The following is a 27,931-nucleotide window of genomic DNA, read 5'->3' on the forward strand; positions in this document are numbered from 1 at the left end:
CTTCGCTGACTCGGTAGTGTGTTATCTGAATCCTATCGATACCCGTATTTGGAAGTGGAACAAGGGAAAGACTGCCACTGAGTTGAGAGAGACAATTTTAAAGAGGTTTAGTGACGGCTGTAAGTGCATTACGCAGAACTGATCATAGCGCAACAATGGCTTCGCTGACTCGGTAGTGTGTTATCTGAATCCTATCGATACCCGTATTTGGAAGTGGAACAAGGGAAAGACTGCCACTGAGTTGAGAGAGACAGGTGAGAAAGATCTGCTCACCAGTTCTCACAATTGTATGAGTTATCCCGAAACAGGTTAAAGCCACCTGACTTTCACTGGGGGGAAGCATTTGAGCCTATTCCGGCAGCGTTTTGGGGTTGTTTTAAGGATTATATCGAAACAATCTCGGGACTGTACCTTTCACTTCAGGCAGATTTCTGCATTATTTCAATGATCCCGATTATTTCGGCGCTTTTTCGGTATATATTAAGGTTGAGTTCGGGATCATTTCATGGACTTCGGGACCATCTCATCTCTTTAATTATAATGTGGAACCAACGCCTCTAACACCCCTCTCATTATGGTCCACCCAAGTTTCCTTGGACTCCCGTTAGAGGATATTGATGACAATTTGTGATCGGTTGCACCTATTGGATGGGGGGAAGCACTGCTACAACAACAACAACCATCTGGGACTATTTCAGCACGAATTTCGGAATTTAGTAGTAAAATTCATATAACATTCTGGAGCAAAACCAGGTTTTTGAGAATGCATGGATCCTGATCCTGCCGTTTACTTAGAGTACAAAGACACATAATTCCAATCATATACAAATGATTGGAATTCGATTTGAATATCAGCTCAATATTTGCAATCATTGTAAACGCTCCTCCCTGCTGATTCCATAATCCAACAACCCTATAGATAATTTTTTAGATAGATAATTAATTGAAGATCGCACTGTGACCATGGCTCTATTGTGTCTTCAGCTTATTCACAGCACCTCATCCAAGCCGACATCTCTGATGAAACCTAGCAGTTCACCTGGCTTGAGGGATTTATTGTGAGAATGATCTGGCCATTGTGAGCCTATAAACTTAGCCCTGCGTCTTGAGGTTGCGTCACACTCCAGAAGGATATGATCCGCCGTCTCCGATGATCGATCACAAAATCGGCACGTGTAGGGCAACAACCATATTGTTCACAGGCTGTCTTCCAGCCGCCCAAGAATTGTAGCAGTATACAATGTTTTGGAAACTATTTGTCTATTCTCCTTCCCATACTTCAATTAAACTCAATAGTTTACTATCTCCAAATTTATTCATGGAAGATAGATTATGAAAATGCTGAAATAAGCTTTTTAACTTCTATATACATATGTTGTATATGTAGTATTTTATTATTTTTTTGTTTAAAAAACTAATATATTTTTTTAATAAAACCAATATTTTATATAACTTTCATAGCAAATCAATATTTTCGTTTTTCATTCTACATATCGCTTCCCCGGTTCAATAATGACGCAAATGTCAATTTTAAAGCTTCGAGATAACGCGCACAAAAGCTTTAAAGAGTACTAATCTTTGCTGTGTATAAATTTTATAATTGTATTGCAAATAGTTTTCGCCCTAGACCACTTGCGTTGTTATTGCATTCGCACATTTTTCTAGTTGATGCAAATATTGAAACTTGCTTCACCAAAACTTAATATTTTACAATTGCGTCATTATTGAACCGGGGAAGCGACATATATTTCTATACATTTTGTGATTGTATACGTTTTTTGTTAAGTAAAATATATATATAACTAAAACGTAAATAAGAGTAAAGTTGTTTTAAAATACACAAACGCTTTCTTTTTTCTGTAATAGAAGCATTTCAAAACAAAAGCTAATGTATAAACAATTTCGTATAAATAAAAACCTTCATTACAAAACACATTTTACTCCATTCTTTGTCTTTAATAATTGAGAACACATATCAATTATGTATATATATATATTTTTTTTATATATACATATATGTATATAATTTGTATAAATGTGTAAGTTACTTAATTGCAAGGTTTGTTTTCAACATGTGTTTTTGCATAAAGAAAATGTTTTTATAAAGTTTTCTAAATAAAATTTGGCTGAACACAGCATAAATTAACTTTGTCTAGGCTGAAAACTAATTTATTTTAATATTTTTTTATTGAACATGACAAATCAAATAATTTTTATAATGCGACTGTGTTTAACAGCGCAGTTGTACCTAGGAGTTTTTTTTTATTTTCGTTTTTATGTTTTTGGATTCTATGCTAAGCACCGCATGTGGTTATAAAAGCAAATAAGAAAGCTCCATTCAAAAGTTTTATTTTATAGGCAATTTCCTGCTTTGATTAGGCGTGTTTATACGGCACGCTGATATATTTTTTGTCTGTTGAAGATTTTTTGTGATGAAAAATTAAAGACTCTCACACACCAGCTTATATATCGTAGTAATATAACTGTACAAAGTCAACTTAAACTATATGACTACGCGAGCAAACTCATTAAGCTATTTGCATATGCCATGGGCTTAACGTCAGGATGAGGCTATAATGGATATGAATATAAAAATTAAAATGCCAAGTACAAAACTTTCATTGATAACGTTTATGAAAAATACACTCACCACAGCCTCGAAGGATTTGAAATTTGGTTTCAAATCGTTGCCTTTTATTGTTATAAATGCACCCATATTGCCCATAGTATCACTAAAAGTTAAAAATAATGAGTGTTTACAGAAATACAACGGTCACAGCAAACATTTTTAAAGCAATACATTTTTTGTTGTTGGTGTTGCTTAGCAGCAAAAGCCCTCCCTGAATGCTTTAAGGTGTTTCTGATGTAACCGTCCTTTGCCGGATATTAATCTGCTACCGCAAGGTACTAGCTTTACTGTCAGACGAACGTCTTGATTTGATCACGTTCGAACATCAAGTTGCACGTCACTCTCTTCATTCACTTCACTGGGTTAGTTTAGGAGCGTGACGGATTCACACCTTACAGAGGACTATCTTTGTCTTAACCCTACCCTTAAACTCCAGTGGGTGTGCTTGTGTCTACGGCAACAACTACAACATACCAATGCCCTTTAAATTTGTTCCTAATTATCACTCACCAATAGTTGGGTGCTGAAAATACCGTAATGCACTGACCGTCATGTGTAACCTCATAACCCATATCTTTAACCTCATGACTACGTACAATATAATCCAATTTGTTATGTGTACAAAACGCTTTTGTAACATCTGGCCCAAATTGTATTCCAACTCCACGTTTCGATGGTCCACGACCTGGCCATGCCTGCGGATCGGACCATAATAGCTCACACATTAAACCCTCTTCTGGTGGCTGGCAGTTACGATCAATGCGACGCAAATCATCCAAAACAACATTATCACTTGAGAATAGACCACCATGCATAACAAGTATCTTTTTATTAATACAATGACAAAGTGGTAGCCAATTAAATACACGTGTAAACATATCTGCCATACGAGATGTATATTTTGCTGATACCTCACCAGTAAAGCCATACATTTGGTTCATATTGATACTCTCGTGATTGCCTATATAAAGAATTTAGATTTTTAATTAAAAAGCTGTAGATGAATTAAATGGTAAATATTTACATACCACGCGACATAAAGAAGTAATTGGGATATAAGAGTTTGAAGCCGAACAGTGTAAATATGCATTCAACGGAAAATGAGCCTCTATCAACAAAATCGCCATTAAATAGATAAGGATTCGTGGGCGACGGTAAACCATTTATTTTAAAAATGTTCATAAGATCGTAGAACTGACCATGTATATCACCACAAATTGTAAATTTCGATTCATCCGGCACGGTTATGTCAACCAAAGAGGGCTGTGTTCGCATGTATTCGTCAATATCGCAGAGTATCTAAAAGATTTCAATCAGTTGTAGTATACGAAAATAGCTGTTTCAAGTTAAGATATGAATAGTGTTCCAAAGGGATAGAACTGAAAAATTTGCAGTCATTGAAATAAATAAATAAATGAATAAGAGGTAACATTTTACTTAACTATACCGGTTGGAATTTTAGTTTTGAAATAAATTAATAGATTGAGGTTTTTAAGTTATTGCATAGATTTTATCGCGGGCTTGGCGACTAAATCAAAAAAAAACCGTAACGGATATTTTTCAAAAAAGATCCGAAAAGGCTCGAAAAGTTCGAAAAGATTCGAAAACGTTCGTAAAGGTTCGGTGTTAGCAACAGGCCAAATACATAATATTGGATCTCTATCATAATCAGCGGTGGGCAGGTTACCAAACTGAGAATGTGTTAGTAAACACGAACACGTAGCGAGCACGAAAGCAAAATCAATTATTTATCATGGCGGAACGATACAAGGTGGCAGCATGGAACAGCTGATTATAAACTTTTTTATTTGATTTGATACATCAACTTCCGGCGCAGTACGATTTTGACATTTTTTCATCGAATTTACAAAAACAAAGTACATGGGATTTTTATTTATGTTTGTAGGTATGTCACCAAGCTGCCACCTTGTATCGTTCCGCTATGTTATTTATTTAGTTTGATTTCAATGCTTGAAAGGTGAACATGTGTCACACGCACTCTTTGGTACTCTGTTTTAAGCGAGCGTGCGACACTTCCTCACCGTACGACCATCGTCGTTGATTTTCACGAAGTACATGCCAACCTAATATAAACGCACGCAAGTCGTGAAAACCTAACTCGATTTCCAATTTTTGTTCTGCGTGACATTCAGATTTGACGTTTGCACACATGCTTTACATTGTCGCAACGCATGCTTATTTGGGTTAGGGCAAAAAAACGCCGGTTGTTTGAGTGCGCTAAAAAAACGCAGTGCGGTTTTATGAGGTTGGTGGCATGGTAGCCATTGTGCTATTGCTTATCGTATACATATATGGTCGCTTACAAGCCAACCTAATAAAACCGCACTGCGTGTTTTTAGCGCACGCAAACAACCGGCGTTTTTTGCCCTAACCCAAATAATCATGCGTTGCGACAATGTAAAGCATGTGTGCAAACGTCAAATCTAAATGTCACGCAGAACAAAAATTGGAAATCGAGTTAGGTTTTCACGCAGCAAATTCAATTTGAGTTGCTCTCATACAAGTTGTATGTGCAAGAGACATTTTTGACAGAAAATGACTTGCGTGCGTTTATATTAGGTTGGCTTGTTAGTAGGTGCTAAACTCACGCCCACCCCGGATCATAAAGTTAAAGTTAAATTTAAAGTTAAAGTTAAAGCGAAAGTTAAAGTTAAAAATAAAGTTAAAGTTAAAGTGAAAGTTAAAATAAAGTTAAAGTTAAAGTTAAAGTCAAAGCTAAAGTTAAGGTTAAAGTTAAAGTTAAAGTTAAAGCGAAAGTTAAAGTTAAAAATAAAGTTAAAGTTAAAGTGAAAGTTAAAATAAAGTTAAAGTCAAAGTCAAAGTCAAAGTCAAAGTTAAAGTTAAAGTTAAAGTTAAAGTTAAAGTTAAAGTTAAAGTTAAAGTTAAAGTTGAAGTTAAAGTTAAAGTTAAAGTTAAAGTTAAAGTTAAAGTTAAAGTTAAAGTTAAAGTTAAAGTTAAAGTTAAAGTTAAAGTTAAAGTGAATGTTAAAGTTAAAGTGAAAGTTAAAGTGAAAGTTAAATATTAACTTCTCATTTATTCAATAAAAGTAAAAAATTTGTTTTCTTATCGGTCACCACGCTTAAAAAGGTTAACTTGAATTAATATCAAAGAAAACAAAATGTTGCATAAATATTATAATTGCATAAGTTGATAATATGCAATAGCTTTGCCGCGGCAGTCCCCAAGTGCCACACGTCCTTTTTTTTCAATTAATTACATAACTAATGATATTGGACGAATTATATTGTACTATACGGCTATAAATAGATTTCAACTGACCCTAAGAGTTTCAACTTTCAAAATTTCGGGTTGTTATACTGTAGGCACGCTTGAAATCTAACATTTTTCCATAAAAAAATCAAATATACATACTTTGTAAGCGTATTTGCGATGTAATATTTTTTGATTTTTATAATGTTCCATGAGCTCTAACATAAATTCCAATGTAACTTTGTTATCTTTAAGAGCCGGCCCCGTATATGCATCTTCTATAGCTGTAAAATAAATCAAACGATAAGAAATTGGCACAAAATATCATTCATTTCCGATATTTACTTATATCTTCTAGTTCTTTGTACATTTCGGCTAACGTTTTTTCGGGAGTATCAACAGCGATGGCACGTTCGAAAGCACGCATTTTAACAATTTTATTACATTCGGTGTACTTGAGCTTAGCATCCTTATCATTGGGGCGACATTTGGAGACCTGTAAAAATGAATTTAGAATATATGAATGAAATTGGAATCAATTTATTCGTATTGTTTTTGTACTTACATATTCAAAGTCCGATAAAGCTTGCTTAAATTTACCCAAAGACATGAGAGCCGCTGCGCGACGATAGTATCCCTTTAGATATGTTGGATCCGTTTTGACAGCTGCAATACCATCTTGCAGCGCAAAGCCAAAACTTTCTTGTCGCAGATGAGCCAGTGAGCGGTTTGCATAATAAATAGCGCAAGGATTTAATTCTATAGCTTTGGTGTACATTTCAATTGCTTTATTGAATTCCTTAGCTGTGAACAGAAAGAAATTGGTACAATGCGTGCAAGGATATAACACTGTTATGTCAGCAACTAATAAAAATAATAATAATTATAATAATAATTATAATAATAAAAGGGGCCGACTCCGGGGAGGTGGAGTTTAAGAACGAATTTCTCTTCCAGGTTGCAATGTGAGTTTTTGTTGTTTAGTTAACAGTTCTCTAACGGGAGGCCCTGGAAACTACCAGTTCTAACAGGGTTAGACCATAGGGATGCTGCTTTTAGAGGCGTAGGCTCCACATAACAACTGAAAATATGCTTAATGTCATGTGGGAGCACATCGCTTGTGGGATATACATTACGTATGTCGGGGTTGATTCTGGCCATGTAGGGATTCTGCCTTGGTAGTCTGCTTTCTCTTTCTGTAAGGCTTGGATAGTGTATGTTGATAACGGGGTTCAACCATTAAAGTGCAGTCGTCAGCATAGAAAATGATAGTAACTCCTTCTGGTGGGGAAGGTAACTTTTTGATATATAGTTGTTGTAGCGATAAGGTTGCTACCCGAAGGCTTTGGGGAGTTTTATCGATGTGATGGTCCTTTGCCGGATACAAATCCGGTACGCTCTGGTACCATAGCATCATTAAGGTGCTAGCCCGACCATCTCGGGAACGATTTATGTGGCCACATTAAACCTTCAGGCCATTCCCTCCCTCCCTACCCCCAAGTTCCATGAGGAGCTTGGGGTCGCCAGAGCCTCGTCTGTTAGTGAAACAGGATTCGCCGCGGATAGGTGAGGTTGACAATTGGGTTTGGAGAAGCTATATATTGCGCTGGCAACCTGAAGGGTTGCGCTACACAGCCCCTTGAATCTGGTATTTTAGTCGCCTCTTACGACAGGCATACCTACCGCGGGTATATTCTGATCCCCTAACCCGCTGATATATAGTCGGACAGGCATGTTTCATACCGAGCCTAAGTGACAAATACTAAGGCATATGGGTTTCTAGTCAGAAGCATTTCATTTACGTGCCTTTAGGGATCATTAATGAACAGTCTATCCGTACAGCTATGTCAGAAGGAGAATTATTAGATAAATAAAAAGGGGCCTAGTGGGTAGTAACACACGCAACGTCCGCCTACTCGTAGTTTATAGTTTTAGGTTGGAATGAAGAACTGTTATGGGGGTGTTTGCATTCATTTCATTGTTGACACACGCACGCACATATAACATATTTTAGCAGTAGTACCGATTATCATCATAATTTATATTGACAGTAGCTATAAGATCTATTCCTTCATTCCTTAAATTACATGTAAACTATAAATTAAAAGTTGACCACTTACTTTTTAACATTTCATTTCCCTGATTTTTGTATTTTTCAGCTAATTCTTTATTCTCTTCAACACCATTGTTGGCTTTCGTCGCCGTTGATGTCTTCATTTTACTTGCCTTCTCAGCCGCATCATTATTATTCTCGTTCATTGCATTGTTGAGGGTGGTTAATGTTGTGTCGGCAGCGGTGTCTTTGGTGGCTTCTTTGCTTACTTCATCTAGTTTTTGATCTCCGCTATTCTGTTGAAGTTCTACTTCTGCCGCCGACATTATTCAAATAATTTTCCCTTAATTTGTGTTCGCTACCAATTTGTAATGCCTTTGTCCCCTTTCCTTTAATTGCAATGCACTTTTCTTATTTGCGGGAGTGGGGCGATTTTGCCTCGTGTGTGTGAATGCGTTGGCGCTGTGATCTATTTGATTTAATTCTCTGCAACTACTTCAATTACAAAAGTTTTTCTTCTTTTTCTATACTTTGTACCTTATTTGAAATTGTATTAAAGACATGTTTCTTAATAATCGGCTATAAAAAAATATTCTAAATTCTGCAAAAATTCTTGCATTTTACCTGATTGCGTTTTTTCAGCACAAAAAAAAAGAAGTGCCCGACTAGAAAGGAAATTTTCTGACATATGACTAGTGCTGCCAGAATTTTAGAAAATTTGTTATAGAGATGAGTGTCATTTCGTTACATTACGAAACTATCACAAATGAACTACCCAGATTACGCATTCCGGATGTGATTTTTTATTTTTTTTTAAGTGTGGTTTCGATACGATTAAAAAAACTGGTCTTCGGTAGTGTCCAACATAACAAACCATGGTAAAAGTCCAGTTGAGGGGTCGACTGCTAATACGCTACGAAAAATATCGAGATAGTTGTCAAAAGACTCGTATTGATCTCGACAACAATAATCCGAAGGCGGAAAAGAAAAATTGTATCTCTATCCGGACTTATTTGCAGTTTAAGTTGGTGATTTTCATGTGGTTGTTGTAATGTTGTCGTACACACGAAAAAAAAAATGTGAACATAAGTGTTTTGCGCGGATATAGTTTTGGTCTCCAAAGCGGTGTTGGACCCACCCAGGGTAATTTTTTATAAGCGCAGCCGAAGGCCGCCAACGCAGAAAGGTATTCTGTACAAAAACACTATAGATACCACTCCCGGATTCGGAGGGACCCGTGGGTCATTTTTCGGGTTTTCGTTAATATCTTTTGAACGAGTTAAAATTTTTATTTTCCGCCTTCGGATTATAAATACTGATGTCATGACGCGTCGTTTGACACCTCTCTGGATATTTTTGGTAGCGTATTAGCAGTCGACCCCTCAACTAGACTTTTACCCAAACCATTGGGAGGGTGGATATGAATCACATTCTTTTCAACCTCCCACACCTGGCAGCACTACTTATTGTGTGTTAAATATACATCACCCGCTCGAAATCACGTCCATTCCGACTGCGCTAATAATCAATTCCCGTTGCTCGGGTGGGTGTATTCGAATCACATCGAAGAGCCAACCACTTTCGTTTTCTGTAGTATAGTTTTTGACAGCCAACCACTTTTGAGTTGGTAGCGCTCATGGCTCAACTATATGGTTGGCTCATCTCTACAGCAAACTGCTATAGGGATCAGAAATTGAACTAGATAAATATCAGCATCACAACGTTGTTGTTGCATTTGCATGTTAAATTTCTTTACGTATCTGGTTCAGGCGTCATTGGAACGCAACTAAAACGTTAGTACCATCATTGATCTATTTCATGATCACCGGGGTCACCCTACAAATATTGCTTCAACTACAGAACTGCAGCCAACTTCTATTTTAAATTGACAGCTATTTATTTACAATTTGTTTTGACGGGAATGATCAGAGAATGCAATTGCACGTTTAATCACTGATGGATTTAATTATAAGTGCATGCAACAATAACAACAAAACAAATAATATCACAGCAGCCAGAAAATAGATTTCAACCGGGAGTCGGTAGCGACTAAGTAAATCATATATAAAGGTATTGAAACAGCGAAATGCAACTGCACAACGAACAAACATGCACTAAAAATTGCTTGTAGATATGTATGTTATTCAGAGATTCTAGTTTTTCATCTTTGAGCTTTGAGTGTCGTCGTGGAGCAATAAAATTGCAGCCAGAGTTCAAAAGCACACTTGTGTATGTATATGTAGGGGAAAAGTTGAATTGAGCAGGGTTAACCAATCCAATGTGAGAAGAGTTGATTCAACCAACATTACTACATCTAACATTTGCATTTGTGAAGTGAACGAGCACATATTGGCTTTTTGATAGTTGCCATTGCTTGAAGCTGTTCGCCTTAACAAAAAGTGAAAGAATTAAGAAATCAGTTAATTGCTAAGCAATAGCAAAGCTAATCAGTCTTACACCTTTCCGCTATATATTTTACATGTATTCATATGCGATCGCACTAAGATTTACTTAGAACCAGTTAATATATTCGGGTTATAGTTAACAATTCCTCGGAATCGTGAAATTGAAAGATTTGCTGTTGTTGTATTAACAGTGCTTAGCACCTGTTGAAAGATTTGCGTGTTGACGTTGACGATATATTAGATTTTTGAAAATTTGTGTAGCCATAAATCTAAGAACACTCTTGGCTTGGCTTTTGGTTTTCCGCAAAAGAAGCATACCAATGTCTATGAATAACTTATCTATTGATGGCGAGTTCCGTTATATCATACAGTGGTTTAACGAGTGGAGTGAGTTGCAGCGTGATGACTTCGTTCCGGTGTTGGTGGAATACTTGCTACAAGGAAGCCCCGGTGAAGTCTACATGAACGGAATGGTGAATACTGTAAACCATGCTGCTATTCAAGATAAACCAATGAGTTTATTTCAATGTCGGGTAAGTAATGAAATTGTACTATGGATGATCTTGATTAAGTTAACGATAATATAAAGCTACAAAATCAGACACTTCCCACTCAGCATAGCTACCCCTCTTATTACTAGACTTTGATGGATTGCGACCTTAATTTAGATCTAACATCCTTATGAAAAAATAAATAAAATAACATAAATAGGAAACTGCTTAAAAGTATATTCTAAGTGCTTAAAGATCTGGATTCATAACCAACCAAAAATGTATATCATCCGAGAAGTGGTGATCGCTACAACAACAACAACAACGCGAGAAGCATGAAGCCACTAGTGAAAAGACAAAAAATAAACGCAATGAACAACACATCTGAAACCTTGTGGATTTTCTACTATTTTTCTTTGTGTTTATCTCTACTTCGCTAAAATTCGACTAAGATTGGTGGGAATATGAATAAGTGATAACAATTTTGAACATATTGAGCTCACACCATTATCGTTTCAATACATAAATTGGCGGAGAGGGGTTTTGTGTGTAAAGTATTGAAAAGAAAATTTGCCAGTAACAGAAAAGTAAGGCAAGATCAGCACTAGCAACAAAAATCACACCTTTAAACCTGCAATGCAGAACGAAGAAGAAACGTCCAATAACTTGGAGGTACTTCGAAAGCTGCAAGGAAGAAATAGGAGGAAAATAGTTGAGGTGGTTGATAAGTATAACAGAGCTAACGAGGATACTACGGATTACCCAGAATTATCTAAGGAGAGTTAACTCTGACTCCGATTTTTCTCGAAAAGATGAAAGCAGTAATCCCTATGTGACCTATCGAAAGGTAGATATCTATAGAAAGGAAGCTACTTATTTGTTTGGGTGTAAAGTATTGACATCCAATCTGATTCATCTCATGTCAAAGCCACAAGTTTCCTGTACCTCACATGTTCCGCTGTTTGTATAAATACAGAAGATACATATCATTTGCCTTATATGAATTATACACGTTCCGGTACAAGCACCTCGCAATAGCACCAGCTCGACTATCCCGGGAACAATTTGCTTCACCACGTCGCACCTTCGAGCCGTCTCACCTTATATATTTGTACTTAACTGTGTCATCTAACTTGCACGAAAGCAACATTTATAATCTATTTTATACATTTTTTTTCAGATCAAACTATTCCGTGAGTGGAACAAAAAATGGCCTTTAGAATTGAAACGAAAACTACAAGAGAAAATTATGGAAATGGATTCGAAAGTGGCTGAAAAAATTACAAAAGAAATAAAAATACACGGTGGAGAAGATATAAATGTTATAACAAATGGCTGTAATGGTAACGGATCAGATATTGAAACATCTATTGAAGGAGATGTGGAAAATAATAAAGAAAACAGTGTTATTGTTGCTAGTATCAATGGTGAACCTATTGAAGCTAGTGCAGAAGAAGCAATCAATTTGGATAGTCAAATCATTGCCGTATTAAACAATGAGACACTGGTCGATGACAATGTCGCATCCGATATCATTATAACAACAAACTCAAACTCAGCAGTTGCACACACAGTAACAACTACAACATTTGTGAACTCTTTTATTGATACGCAACTAGTGCGTCTGGAACCTGCCGAACAACTACAACAAAGCGTATTAGAAGAAAATAATATAGTAGATGTTGATTGTAATGTAACCACAAGCACTACTACTGTCGCATAAAATAAAACATTTATTTTTTAATAATTTCTGCTGTTAATGATGCATTAAAACAAACTATTGTGTGCATCTCCATTTATCTATGTATGTAGATATATTGAATTTACCTGCATTTATGTATGAAGAACCTGCTATAACGCTCACGGCTACAAATAAGCGCTTATCGAAATATAAATTCAAACATACCGCATAAACTCGAATCAATTACCCGCATACAAGCATATCTACATACATTCATATTCCCATTAGCATCATTGCATTTCTATAAATGGACTAATTAGCTCCGATTATTCTTTAACAATCTAATCAATTGCCGATAAGGAACATAAAAAACGAATGCATCAAAAGCGAGACACACATAATCAGCAAAGAACATACACATTTATGTTTTTGGATTGATACCATAAAAGATGCGCTGCAAGCTCTTGCTTTCATATTTTTACCATGTAGAAATGAGATACAAATCAGCGTTACACAATGATTTTAAAATGTACGATGAAGCGGCATATTATTATTTGTACTTGTAAACCAAAACATTCCACTTGCATTTGTTGAAAACATAATAATTCCATCTTTGTTTATAGATCTTAGCTCTTAATTCAAGTATATTTCATTACTCGTTAGTGCAGCTAATAAATTCAAAATTAATCGTCTATTGGATAGTATTTAGTTACTTTGAGTGAAACAAAATCTTCACTGATTTATTTGCTTCTATGTATTGACCTCTTTGCTACTTCTAGACAATGCATACGCCAATGTGAGCCGTTTGCTTTAAATCTCAATCGCACTAAGAACTAATGTAATCTTATATTGGATTTATTTACTTATATACTACACATATAGCGAGCGAAATTACCAATTGTAAAAATAATTGCTATTGCGAGCCTCTTATGCACAGTGCGCTGAGTTCTCTCAAAATATAAACAAATAACGCATAATGTTGATAGCCATTAAAAACTTACATTGACTCGCTGTAAATTATATTTTTTGAAAATCAATAAAAGTATTTAAATTTTTTATAATGGAACAAAAAAAAAAAAAAACACTGGCATGTGTCGTGTTTTACGATCACGTATCGAAAACCAATTTCACTCAAACGATAAATATGAATCTGTCAACCTTTTTTGTAAAAATGATGATACATTATCAATCTATTAAGTACTTGTAGCCACTATTTTCCGTATTACCTTAATCCCAATCACCATTTCAGCGCTATAGCGATTTGAAAAATTGAATTCGATCACGGATCGAATAACACGATACGGGCTCTGCTTTTATTTTGAGTTCACTTAGTAGTATGATTTGTTATCCTAGGCCTTAATTATATTTTCATTTGGGTGTGGGTTTATGTGGCGGGTTCCAAGTTCATGAAAGTATTATTTGCACGTCTATATAGAGAGCCGCTTGAATTAAGACAAACGCCCGCTTGCACTTTGTGGCGGATAGACGCCGGTGATATCCGCCAGCTGGTCCTTAAACCGATTATGTAAGAGTTGCCTAGTCAGGCTGCCGCCTTCTCAAATTAGCTCACTCCTAAAGGGATGTTCAGTGGCAACCCAGAGGAGACTTGGCCACACGCGCCCGGCAGTAGTGAGCTGCTTGAGCCACATGCAAAAGAATCGCTCTGGCGATTTAATGGTAAATAGCGGTCAGAAGCTTGCTACACACGGTTCCACCCTCCTAACGGTTAAACGCCAATTATGTAAGTAAATAGTATGATTTGTTTTTTGCTGGTTTACTAAGGACATTTTTCAATTACATCCAATTAATTTGTTCAAGGCCACTCAAATTCGAAAACTTGAATGTTTGTATATGTTGTTGTTGGCGGTTGGTTGTGTTGTGCCCCCAAAACCTTCGGGGAGTGTCTTTATCGCTACCCTGGTGTCCGGATTTAAATCCGGCCACGGACTATCTCCTTAAAAACACTTCCCAAATCCTTCCAGCCGTTGATAAACCAACGACCGCACGTCCAGCGTCGAAGTACTGAAGAGCCTCAAGTAGAGGATCGATGCAGGAAGAAGGCTAAATCGCAGAAATCTTTTGTAAAGAACTATGTGACTGAAGTGTTTAAGGCCCTGCGTCTATGCCGCCCAATGCCACGACAGTCTGGTGTATGTACCAGAAGGACTCGATTGTTGCCAGATCAAGGGCTGTTATTTCAGTATAATCCCATCTAACTCTTCACGTTCCACTTCCTTGATTGTGTGTACTGACTAAGCAGGGCGACAACAACAGCAACAACGCCGTTCAGCTTTATAGAAGGGCGGAGGGATGGCGGCGACCTAGAACTGCCGACTCTCTTAATCATGTGCTTAATGCGAATCTTGTCAATTGCTATGATTTGCAGCCATGGGATATTTTAGGCTGCATTTAAACGATACCTGGCTACCTCGGGAAGTAGCGGTGGACTTATTAGGCTGCTGTGAGCTCGATGAGGGGGTGGTCTGAGAGATCCGACAAAAAGATGGAGCTGATGAAGGAACGAGACACATAAAAAAAACCTTTTAGCAATGCCGGACTGCATTGAGAACTGTCTTGCATGGTTCTTTGAGACAATGGAAGCATATAGATGGCGGTTCACTAACAGGAAATTTACTTCGAGCAGTCCTCGATTCAGCAACCGGTTTTGCGGAAAAGACTCGCTTCCCAAGGCAGTCGGAAAAGAATCTTTTTTGGACGGTCATACTTTTGCCAGTGTGTCTCGTGTAAGGGATGTTTGCATCGGACAGGTTGTTCTGGGCTAGATCTCAAAACCAGACGTCCACGTAACTTCTATAAATCTTTTGTGGCTACTTGCTGTTCACGCGCGAGGGCGTCCCGTAGTCTACGCCACAACAGCAGTTGCGTCCTAGCCTTTCACAACCCAGGCGTAGTCACCAGTCACTTACTCCCAGAGTGACGAAGTCTCCCCCGTTGCACTTCAGAATTCTGCAGTTAAACTGTAATGGATTGACTGGGAAGATCACGGAGATAGTCGATTTCATGAAGCGTCACAACATCCGCATTGCTGCGATTCAAGAGACTAAACTCACAGCGAGATCTGCTTTGCAGACCTGTTCTGGGTATAATGTCCACAGAAAAGATCGCGAGAGCGGAAATGAAGGCGGCCCCGCGTTTATCATACACTACTCTGTGCAATATCATATATTTGATCCCGACATCGGCCGCAACCCCATTTAATTTGTTGCGTCCCTTCCACAAATTGTCATCCTCCCAGCATCTCCTTGCAGCGGGACTGCTCAATATTCTCTTGCTCCGGGAAGGTATCGAATCCAATCCGGGTCCGTCTCCTGTCCCCGGTCCTGAGAAATGGTTTTGCTGCATCTGCCGGAAAAGAATCTTTTTAGGACGATCATACTCTTTTCAGTGTGTCTCGTGTAAGGGATGGTTGCATCGGACAGGTTGTTCTGGGCTTGATCCCAAAACCCGACGTCCACGTAACTTTTATAAATCGTTTGTGGCTCCTTGCTGTTCACGTCCAAGGGCGTCCCGTAGTCTACGCCTTAGCGCCCCCCACTACCTTCCAGCAGCGCAGCCCCGCGGCGCCAACAACTTAAACAGCTGCTACCACTCATAACTACTATCTTCGTAGTAGAGTCGGTAGCAATGCTGCGCATCAGCCCCTGCCCCCGTCTTCTCCCCCCCTCTTTTCCGGCAGCAATCGTGTAGGTCAGGGAAACAGACTCTTAGTCCCTAACCCCGTTTGCATCGTTTGCCAGCACAGAATATATATGTTTGCGACATCCGCCCAATGCAGCTCCTGCCTTGGGCGGTGCCACTTTCCTAGATGTTCTGGTCTCCGCGACGGCAACTCCCCGACGGGTTTCATTGCGCCATGTTGCCAGGTCACAAACCCCAATCTACCGGGTACCCCAATGCTTGCCCAAGGACGCCCAGTCCCAGGGCCACAACAGCAGTTGCGTCCTGGCCTTCCTCAACCCAGGCGTAGTCACCCGGCACTTACTCCCAGAGTGGCGACGTCTCCCCCTATGCACTTCAGAATTCTGCAGTTAAACTGTAATGGACTAACTGGGAAGATCACGGAGATAGTCGATTTCATGAAGCGGCACCACATCCGCATTGCTGCGATTCAAGAGACTAAACTCACAGCAAGATCTGCACTGCAAACCTGTTCTGGGATAATGTCCACAGAAAAGATCGCATGAGCGGAAATGAAGGCGGCCTCGCGTTTATCATACACCACTCTGTGCAATATCATATATTTGATCCTGGCATCGACAGCAGTGATAATGTCTTAGAACGTCAAGGCCTATCTGTCCGGTCAGGCGATGCAAACCTAGAAATCATCAACATCTACATCCCTCCTGCCACCTGTTGCATCGGACAGGTTGTTCTGGGCTTGATCCCAAAACCCGACGTCCACGTAAATTTTATAAATCTTTTGTGGCTCCTTGCTGTTCACGTCCAAGGGCGTCCCGTAGTCTACGCCTTAGCGCCCCCACTACCTTCCAGCAGCGCAGCTGCTCGCATGAGCGGAAATGGAGGCGGCCTCGCGTTTATCATACACCACTCTGTGGCAACAATCGCATTATCTTAGGCGACTTTAATGCCCATCACAATCTATGGCATTCAAACTTGCGGGCGGACAGTAGGGGTGAGATGTTGGCAGATCAAATAGAAGAAACGACGATCTGCACAATAAACGGAGACGCCCCCACACGTATGGTAGGAAGCTGTCACAGTTCGCCGGATATCTCAATCGTGAGCGTATGACTCGTAAACTGCGTCAACTGGCAGCCGATGGTAACATTGGCCTCTGACCACCTGCCACTTATTTCGCTCGAGCGTACCGCCGACTTCATCGTCACAGAAAAACGCACTTTCATAAACTTCAAAAAAGGAAAGTAGGACGAATACAAATCCTTTACAGGCAACCGCTTTGCTGCCCTCCCTATCCCGACTATGCTCGCCAAGGGGAGCGTGCTTTCCGCAACGTCATTGAATCCACTTCGTCTTGCTTCATTCCCGCCGGTAGAATTCGCGAAATTCGGCCCCACTTTCCGGCGGAGGCCGCAAATTTAGCGAGAGAACGTGACCTTATAAGACAGCTCGATCCCGGCGACCCCAAATAAGGGATATAAACCAACGCATCAGACTGCTTGTGGATGAACGCAAGCGGGCGAAGTGGGAGGAGCACCTAAGCGGTTGTAACCTCTCTGCCGGTGTGGGTAAGCTTTGGTCCAATGTAAAGTCCCTATCGTATCCGTCCTAGCACAACGACAAAATTTCCATCGCCTTTGGCTATAAAGTGCTGTCGGATGCGAAAAAATGCGCGAGCGATTTCTACCGATAATATATAATGCATTCTACGGTCGACAAAGTTAGATGGAGGGCCAATAGACACGCACATAAACATAAACTCAGCGCGTTCCCAATTACCATCACCTCCAAAGAGGTTGAGAATGCCATCGGTCAAGCTAAACCATCTAAAGCAGTGCGCTCATACGGCATACCCATGTCGATGCCTAAAAGTCTAGGAAATGAGGGTTTCAAGTATTTAGCACATGTCTTCAACCTGTCCCTTTCCACCTTTGTCATTCACGAAAAATGGAAAATGGCCAAGGTGGCCCCGCTATTAAAGCCTGGGAAACCAGCTAACGTAGGAGAGTCATATCGCCCGATATCTCTCCTATCGCCAGTAGCCAAGACGCTTGAAGCCATTTTGCTCCGTTACTTGAAAGCAAATTTGCAGCTAGCCTGTCATCAGCATGGCTTTAGAAAACTCCATAGGACCACCACCGCGCTAAATGCCATTAGCACCCAGATAAATTGCGGTTTAAATCAAAACCCCCACCATAGAACATGTCAGGAACACACCTATCATCGGTTCAGGAACACACATACAATCGATTCACAATACACATTCCTATATATACATATTACTGCACAACCACTTTATTATTGTACACACTTGAATATACATATTATTAAAGATTGTTCTAGACACGAACTATAATAAAACACGTGTCTTCTCAATCGTTCTATTTTATTTAACAAAAGTAATTTGTACCAACGTTAAGGTACATTACATGGTGCCGAAACCCGAATTAAAGCGAAAAAATGCCAGAATCAGCAACTAATAGCGAAAAACCGGACCACAATATTAGACCACCAAAAAGTTTTGTCATCAACAATTACCAAAATGTGGCAAACGAGTGGAAATTGTGGCTTCAACAATTCGAGTGGTACGCGATCGCGACAGAACTGGATACTAAGAAACCAGAAGTGCAAGTCGCAATATTCATGTCGTCGGTAGGAAATGACGCAGCAGTAATTTACAATACTTTTAATTTAACAGAAAGTGATAAAAAAAAAGCGTCAGCACAATCAAGAGCCGATTTACAGAATATTTTACACCCCAAATCAACGAAACGTACGAAAGATATGTATTCAACACCATCATACAAAAGGAGTGTCAAACATTTGATGAATTCGTTACAGATCAAAGAAGCAAAATTAAAAATTGTGGCTACGGGACGTTAGAAGACACTTTAATTCGCGACAGAATAGTAGTAGGTATAACAAATGATACAACAAGAGAAAAACTACTAGCGGAAAGCAAATTAACCCTGGAAAAAGCAATAGATATATGTCACTCTGCAGAGCAAGTTAAGATGCAGGTAACAACAATGAAGCAAGCGGCCACAGTTGACGCAGTTACGTGGAACAAAAAGCAAACTAAAAGAGACATCAAAGAAACTAACAAAAAAGATGAACCCTTTCACTGCAATAGGTGTGATACCACGCACGGTCGCCGTAACTGTCCGGCCTTCAAAAAGGTTTGCCAAAAATGCAAAAGAAAAGGCCACCTTACCAAATGTTGCAAAAGCAAAACGGTCAACGAACTGGTGCAAGACCGAGAAAGCAACGATTACAGTTTTTTAGTGTCTACGGTAGGTGCGGATTTAGACAAGGGTGGACGTCGAAGACTGGTATGAAAAAGCTACGCTGGCTAAAAACGTAATGGTAAAGTTAAGCTTGACACAGGTAGCCAGTGCAACGTGTTAAACTACGAAATAAGAAAGAAAATAGACGTTCACATCAGTCCATCGCCAACAAAGCAATTAACATCGTTTTCAAACCATAAAATCCCCGTACTGGGTGAAGTGGTCATAGACACGCTTATTAAAAAACAAGAGGTACCCATAAAATACTTAGTTGTCAAAGCGGATGTTACAGCAGTGCTTGGTAAGTCAACATGGGAGAAATTGAAATTAGTGAAGCGTATTGAAACCTTAACTGTTGATGAAAACTTGGTTGAAGGAATTGGTTGCCTTAAGCAATACAAATACGACATAGACTTAATAGAAAAGCCGAAACTAAGCATATGCCCTGCGCGAAAAATCCCGCATACTATTAGACAGCAGGTTAAAGATGAGCTTGATAGTATGGTAGCGCAAAAAATAATTAAACCCATAACCAAGCCGACACCGGCTGTGTCACCCATGGTCGTAGTAAAAAAATTAATAAAATTAGACTCTGTTCAGATGCATCGGAGATAAATAAAAATCTTCAAAGACGTTATTATCCACTTACTACGTTAGAAGAAATTACAGCCCGCATCCACGGCTCTAAGTGGTTCACGTTACTCGATTGTAAAAAAGGCTTTTGGCAACTGCAAGTAACACCCCGTACTTCAGAATATCTGACATTCAGTACCCCATTCGGAAGATACTCTTGCCTAAGAATGCCATTTGGCTTAGCATCGGCTCCGGAAGTTTTCCAACAAGTAATGAGTTCGTTGATAGCGGACGTAAAGAACGCGGAGGTGTCTATGGATGATGTTCTTTTGCATGCCACCAGCAAACTAGAACTAGAGAGGATCACTCAAGAGGTACTTCAGAGGCAAATTCAGAAAAGCAGGCCTTAAGCTTAATAAAGAAAATTGCGTTTTTAATACACAAGAAGTAAAGTTTCTGGGACATATAGTCTCCGCTGAAGGGGTAAAACCTGATCTCGAAAAAATAGAAATTATAACGAAAATTAAGCAACCGGAAAACGTGAAAGAGTTGCAAAGATTCTTGGGTATGGTAACATACGTGTCGAAATTTATAAAAAATTTGGCAGATATCACCCAACCACTAAGACAATTATTGCGAAAAGATGTTGAGTGGGTGTGGGATACGCAACACAATGAAGCATTCAATATCTGAAGAATCCACCAGTACTAGGGTATTATGACACTAAAGCGCCAATTTTGCTGTCAGTAGATGCCAGTAGTTATGCATGTGGCGGAGTACTAATACAAAAACAGAAGCCGATTGCTTATTGTGTGAAATCGTTCACAAAAACTGAACAGGGCTATAGCCAATTAGAAAAAGAAGCAAACGCCATTCTAGTTGCATGTAAAAAATTTCACATGTACATTTGGGGTTGCAAAGATTTAACGATTGAATCTGACCATACGCCTCTTGAGACAATATTAAAAAGCCAATTACAGATGCACCACCGAGATTGCAAAGAATCATGTATCAAATCCTGCCTTATAATCCAAAAGTCACTTATAAAAAAGGTACGGAATTGTATGTAGCAGATTTACTGAGTAGAGACTGCGAAAACTTAGATAGTGAAGATTTAAATACAGAAAATTTACAAATATGTGCTATTGTACCATTCACGAAAACGCGAAAAGACGAACTTAAAGCAGAGACCTCAAAAAGTAAAGAAATTAATGATTTAAAGTCAATCATATTAAAAGGATGGCCAGAGACAATCAATAAAGTGCCGGTAAACCTAAAAAAATATTGGTACTACAGAGAGGGTCTCAGCGTTTACGAGGACATAATTTTTAAAGATCACAGAGTATTGGTTCCAAACTCAATGGTGCCACTAGTAATGAAACATTGCTATCTTAGTCATGAAGGACTACAAGGGACGCTAAAACTGGCCCGTGACAATGTATTCTGGCCAACAATGACCAAAGATTTAACTGAGTACATAAAAACTTGCAGTGCATGCAGCAAAATACAAAAAGATAATCAGATCGAACAAATAAATTTACAAGCAGCACCGAAACGGCCATGGAGTATTGTCGCTTCGGGCATATTCCACTTAAGAGGAAAGGATTATATGCTCATTGCAGACAGCTACTCAGGATACTTTGACTTTAAACAACTAAACAATATCACCAGCTTCAACGTCATTAAAGAACTTAAGACATGGTTTGCTACCTTCGGCATCCCGGAAGTACTATTATCAGATGGTGGTACACAATTTGATTGCAGCGATTACAGGGCTTTTCAGAAAGAATGGAACTTTGAACATAGAATTTCGAGCCCTAATTTTCCACGTTCAAATGGTCTAGCCGAACGCTATGTACAAGAGGCAAAAACCCGGATGAAAAAGTGCCTCGAAGAAAACACGGACATACATCTAGCGCTGCTACATCATCGGAATACTCCACGCATGGACCTAGGGTCTCCAGTTCAACGGTTAATGAACAGAAGAACCAGAACGCCATTACCTACCAATGAAAAGCTACTCAATCCAAAAATAATAAAAAATTAAGCAAAAAACTAACAAAACTCAAGGAAGGTTAGAAAGAAACAGCAGATAGAAATAAAAAACAGAGTAGAGAATACACAACGCAAGAGAAAGTACTGCTTAGGCAAAGCCATAATAACTGGGTTCCAGCTTATATAGTGAGACCAGAAGGACACCGCTCGTACAGAGTACAAACCGAGGATGGCGCCATATACAGAAGAAACACATGGCATCTTAAGCCAGCCACTTCATCCCTCGACGTTGATCCTAACTCGTCCACAGATCGTCCTACTGTTGAACCAAAAAACCAAAGTTCTTCGAGTTCAACACAGCCACCTACAGAAACCACAACAGTGTTCGCCAGATGACGTGCCTCGTGAAGCTGAACCTTCCACGCCCGCTACACCACAGGATGCAGCTAGCCTCAATCATCCACCGCGCACTCGCTCTGGACGTGTAATTAAGACACCCGCAAGGTACCGCTGAAAAGGAGGGATGTCAGGAACGCACCTATCATCGGTTCAGAAACACACATACAATCGATTCACAATACACATTCCTATATATACATATTACTGCACAACCACTTTATTATTGTATACACTTGAATATACATATTATTAAAGATTGTTCTAGACAAGAACTATAATCAGCCCTATTCTGCATTTCGACTTGGATTGGAATTTTTTCGATTTTGCAATTTTGGTATTCTGTGTTCCAATCTCTTTCGATCCAACTTCGAATCGTTCGATTTTTTGTATTCTGCATTTCGATCGTAGTTCCGTTTTTCTAAGTTGCAAATTTGTTGGTGGAATAATATTTTCTTTTTATTTTTTTATTAATTTATAACAGAATTTTAACAAAAATGTAAGTAAAACTTGTTAAGAAACGTAGAAGGCTTGATGATGATTATTTTTTATATGTTTCCAGGTCAAAAACAACATGTCGATGTCGAAGTCCTTGGACGTATTTGCCCCGCAAAAGTATCTAACACATACTTTAAAGCATCCTTGTTAAGTCGAACGTTTTTTTTGAACCTAAATAAGAAAATAAGTCATTAAACTTTACCAATTTTAAGTTCAATTTCTTACAATTCGTCACTCATCTCAAATGTATTACACAAATCTCGCAATATTTGCCTTTCCATTCTCGCCTGGCAATTTTCGTATGCGTTGCTTTCCAACTCCATAAATAATACCGCGGCTATTGATTTCATTATAATAGACAGCTATAATTTGTGTCTGTTCGTTGGGTCCAGTTATATGCCAAAGCAAGCTGCCGGCGTAGAGGAAGGTGAAGCGAAAACGTAAACAATCCTTGCTGAAAGAATAAATAAACCTTTATAAAGTATTTTAGGCCAGTGCAATGAAACTAGCATCCTTAAAATTCAGAAAATGTCAACTATATTCGTGCAGGAATCCGTTTTAACAAAACTTGGTGGCCACGGCAGGGAATTGGCCAAAAGAACGACAAAACACACTTACAATTATGAAAGCACTTCACTCAAAAAAATATAACACTGCGGCAATATATTCTATTGCTTTTTTTGTACAAAATGGCGTGGATAATAAAATATAAACGTTTTTCAGTGTTTTTTACAAATATTCTTTAATTAATTTTCTTCCAATGTTCACACATTCCGTACCAACAGCTGATTTCGAAAAATCATTTGCTCTTCCTCTTCTCTTTACGATTCCGTCGTAATGCAGAATACCAAACTTCGATTGAAGCGGAGCGTAGAACGGGAACGTAATCGAAATGCAGAATATGAGTGAATAAAACACGTGCCTTCTCAATCGTTCTCAGCCCTATTCTGCATTTCGACTTGGATTGGAATTTTTTCGATTTGGCGATTTTGGTATTCTGTGTTCCAATCTCTTTCGATCCAACTTCGAATCGTTCGATTTTGTGTATTCTGCATTTCGATCGTAGTTCCGTTTTTCTACGTTGAAAATTGGTTGGCGGAAAAATATTTTCTTTTTATTTTTTTATTAATTTATAACAGAATTTTAGCAAAAATATAAGTAAAACTTGTTGAGAAAGGTAAAAGGTTTGATTATGATTGTTTTTTATACGTTTCCAGGTCAAAAACAACATGTTGATGTCGAAGTCATTGGACGTATTTGCCCCGCAAAAGTATCTAACACATACTTGAAAGCATCCTTGTTAAGTCGAAAGTTTTTTTGAACCTAAATAAGAAAATAAGTCATTAAACTTTACCACTTTTAAGTTCAATTTCTTACAATTCGTCACTCATCTCAAATGGATTACACAAATTTCGCAATATTTGCCTTTCCATTCTCGCCTGGCAGTTTTCGTATGCGTTGCTTTCCAACTCTATAAATAATGCCGCGGCTATTGATTCCATTATAATAGACAGCTATATGTTGTGTCCGTTCGTTGGGTCCAGTTATATGCCAAAGCAAGCTGCCTGCGTAGAGGAAGGTGAAGCGAAAACGTAAACAATCCTTGCGGAAAGAATAAATAAACTTTTATAAAGTATTTTAGGCCAGTGCAATGAAATTAGCATCCTTAAAATTCAGAAAATGTCAACTATATTCGTGCAGGAATCCGTTTTAACAAAACTTGGTGGCCACGGCAGGGAATTGGCCAAAACAACGACAAAAACACATTTACAATTATGAAAGTAGTTCACTCAAAAAAAGATAACACTGCGGCAATATTTTCTATTGCTTTTTTTTGTACAAAATTGCGTGGATAATAAAATATAAACGTTTTTCAGTATTTTTTACAAATTTTCTTTAATTTATTTTGTTCCAATGTTCACACATTCCGTACCAACATCTGATTTCGAAAAATTATTTGCTCTTCCTCTTCTCTTTACGATTCCGTCGTAATGCAGAATACCAAACTTCGATTAGAGCGGAGCGTAGAACGGGAACGTAATCGAAATGCAGAATAGGGGTGATTATTTTATTTAACAAAAGTAATTTGTACCAACGTTAAGGTACATTACAGAACAGTACTCGTTGCGCTAGACCTATCAAAAGCTTTTGATACGATCAACCATGGCACGTTACTGCAGGACCTGCAAGACCACATGTCTTAAAAGGTGGACCGCAAATTATCTGGGTGGTCGGCAGGCATCGGTGCAATTTAAGCCCCCATTACTGATACTTAGCATAGACTTTACTTGACTTGGCGTAAACTTGGCCACTTAGCCACGATTATACTCCACTTGGCGCATACAACCTGGCATCATAATCAGCGTTGAAATTTATTTTTAAATAAATGTCAATTTGTATGACAAAATGTCAAAATGAAATGGAAACAAACAAATGGCATCTCAAAATGTAAACGTCACTTAGAACTTACATAGAAAATCAAAATTCAACAGACTTCTAAGTCAAGTTAAGTTTTGAGTAATCAGTAACATGCAATGTTAAATTAACAGAACTGTAAGTGACAGTTCGCAAGCCAAGTCAAGTCTATGCTAAGTATCAGTAATGGAGCCTTTAGAAACGAAACATCAAAACCAAGAAGAATTAAACAACGGGTGCCACAGGGTGGTGTCCTATCCCCACTCTTGTTTAACTTCTACATATCAAAGCTACCTTCGCCACCAGAAGGATTCACTATAATTTATTACGCCGATGACTGCACAATAATGGCCACAGGCCCAGGTCTATAGGTCGATGAGTTTTGCTCCAAAATAAACGGCTACCCCCCTGATCTCTCCAGTTTTTTCGCCTCGCGAAACCTGCCATTATCACCGACTAAATCCTCCGCGACCTTATTTACAACATGAACGGCCCAAATGTCGACCATTTTGAACATCCACGTCGATGGCACTACGCTACCGTCTGTCCTACACCCCAAAATCTTGGGTGTGACGTTTGATCAGGATCTATATTTTGGTGAGCATGCAGCCGCAATTGTACCGAAAATCCAGAGCCCTAATAAAATCGTCAAATCTCTTGCTGGCAGTACTTGGGGAAAAGATGACGAAACGCTCATTACCACTTACAAAACAATTGGCCAGCCGATTGCATGCTACGCGTCCCCGATATGGTCGCCCAGCCTGAAGACCACTCACTTGAAGAAGCTACAGGCCTGCCAAAATACTGTCCTCAGAACCGCCACGGGTTGTCTTCTTATGTCTCCAGAACACCATCTACATAATGATGCCAGAATACTCCCAATCAGGGAGAGAAATGAGATGCTAACGAAATAGTTCCTCTTGAATACCCAGAAACCTGGACATCCCAACAGACATCTGATTGATGAGCCAACACCGCTCAGGGGCTTAAGGAGTAATCTCCGTAAGCATTGTGAGGAAATGAGGCACCTGAGAACTCAGCCGTATGAAGCCAAAAAGCACAAGCAGGTCCTCAGCGAACTCCACACACAGGCGTCGGAGCTTTATGCCAGGAATTGCCCGGTGAATCCAGTACTCAAAGAACAGTACCCAAAACTTGCGGAAGAGGAACGCATACTCCCCAGGGAAACACGAGCCACTCTAGCTCAACTTCGATCTGGATACTGTAACAGGTTAAACTCTTACCTATCCAGAATCAACCCCGACATCCAAATTTTTGCCCCGCTTGCAATGTGTCCCCACATGACATCAACCATCTCCTTAATTGTAATGTGGAACCAACGCCTCTAACACCCCTCTCATTATGGTCCACCACTGTTGAAACTGGAAATAGGCCATTGATGACAATTTGTGTTCGGTCGCACCTATTGGATGGGGCGAAGCACTGCTACAACAACAACAGTGAAAAAAAGACCCGGGCAGAAAGAAAGTGCAGCGATCAGCGGAAGGCGACAAGAGGCGGAAAGGAAGAGAAAATGTCCTAGTCACAGAACAATGAGGCAAGCTGAGCACTAGCTATGAAGTACCACGAAAGCTGCAAAGCAGAAATAGGGAAATTATCCGTTCCTTCGAAGGTAAGTTTTAAGAACAACAACCATAATATCAAAGAAGCTAGTAACGGTACTAAGGGAAGTCGTAGACGCAATGGTGGATTACTTATATTTAAGAATTCATGAGCTTAACACCGGCTTATAATAATTGAATTTCAATTATTATGTTTTCTAAGAGAAACTGAAAAGAATGAAACATTTACTGGCATATTGCTATGGAACCATTTCGAAAACCGCCAACGAAATCATCATCAGGCAATTTTGTAATGTTGTCAAAGGTTTCACCGGGATTCGAAAAGTGAATCACATGGTGAAACTGCAGTAGCTTTTAACCACTAGGCCATCCTGCTGGTATTTGTTTTCATGCTTAATTCAGTTTTTCTCATTTCTACACTAACAACACAATTGAGACACTTTGTCTCTATATTAATTTGTGTGCCATGTAGATTTGTTTTTGTAAAGTTCTTCTTCGTTGCGAATGAGAAGCTTTGTAAACTCAGGCTCAGTTGTACATACATATTTATGTATGTTTGTTTAATGGTGTGTTCAGTTTATACTTATGTTTAAGAATTCATGAGCAATGGTGGATTGTTGGAGAAGGGCAAACAACGCTACAATGCTGCAAGTCTTACAGATGAACCTGCACCACAGAAAAGTGACGTCGAACTCCTTTTGACCCTTGGGAAAGCTTCGCTCGATGCGGCGATGGCTCTCATCAGGACAGCGCTGATTACACGAAGGCAGAAGGCAGTCTCCGTCAACCAATGCACAGTTAACTTACTTCATGGATTCAACTCCACTGGTCGTTCCTGATACAAGCCAATTGCCCATCAATTTCTCAGAGGCGTTAGTTTTGTGGTAGAAAAGAAACTTCACCGCCAAGTACTTTCATTCACGGCTATGAACGAGCTTCTCACCACGACTCGCAACAAGGCAAAATTGTTTAATACAACGATGCACCAATAGACGATGTGGACGACAAGGCTAGGTTGAGCTGGCCATTCAAAA

The 27,931-nt window shown here is 39.1% G+C and overlaps 3 protein-coding genes and 1 long non-coding RNA gene across 4 annotated transcripts in view; 2 read left to right on the plus strand and 2 right to left on the minus strand.

The window, feature by feature from the left end:
• Positions 1-1,296: 1,296 nt before the first annotated feature.
• Positions 1,297-8,611, minus strand: PpD3 (protein phosphatase D3). The gene is made up of 9 exons (XM_067760757.1): positions 8,538-8,611; positions 7,981-8,450; positions 6,426-6,664; positions 6,206-6,356; positions 6,023-6,144; positions 3,658-3,928; positions 3,140-3,590; positions 2,651-2,732; positions 1,297-2,571 (listed from the first exon to the last, which is right to left on the minus strand). Exons 2-9 carry the CDS (start codon positions 8,237-8,239, stop codon positions 2,512-2,514), a joined length of 1,635 nt encoding a protein of 544 aa, XP_067616858.1. The 5' UTR covers positions 8,240-8,450; positions 8,538-8,611; the 3' UTR covers positions 1,297-2,511.
• Positions 8,612-9,797: 1,186 nt separating this feature from the next.
• LOC137237292 (CLIP domain-containing serine protease HP8) overlaps positions 9,798-27,931 on the plus strand; it is a 47,534-nt gene continuing 29,400 nt past the window's right edge. Inside the window, exon 1 of the mRNA XM_067760754.1 lies at positions 9,798-9,983. The gene's annotated coding sequence lies outside the window, so the exon portion shown is untranslated. The remainder of the gene's footprint in view (positions 9,984-27,931) is intronic.
• On the plus strand, positions 9,964-12,556 carry LOC137237297 (uncharacterized). The gene is made up of 2 exons (XM_067760767.1): positions 9,964-10,851; positions 11,990-12,556. The coding sequence occupies exons 1-2, from the start codon at positions 10,639-10,641 to the stop codon at positions 12,530-12,532; spliced, it is 756 nt and encodes a 251-aa protein (XP_067616868.1). The 5' UTR covers positions 9,964-10,638; the 3' UTR covers positions 12,533-12,556.
• On the minus strand, positions 22,848-23,786 carry LOC137237299 (uncharacterized). Its single transcript, XR_010948897.1, has 3 exons — positions 23,518-23,786; positions 23,125-23,353; positions 22,848-23,070 (listed from the first exon to the last, which is right to left on the minus strand). It is a non-coding gene; the product is annotated as an uncharacterized lncRNA (long non-coding RNA).

This window comes from Eurosta solidaginis, chromosome 1, assembly GCF_040869045.1.
Source record: "Eurosta solidaginis isolate ZX-2024a chromosome 1, ASM4086904v1, whole genome shotgun sequence".
In the NCBI taxonomy this organism is placed as follows: Eukaryota; Metazoa; Arthropoda; class Insecta; order Diptera; family Tephritidae; genus Eurosta; species Eurosta solidaginis.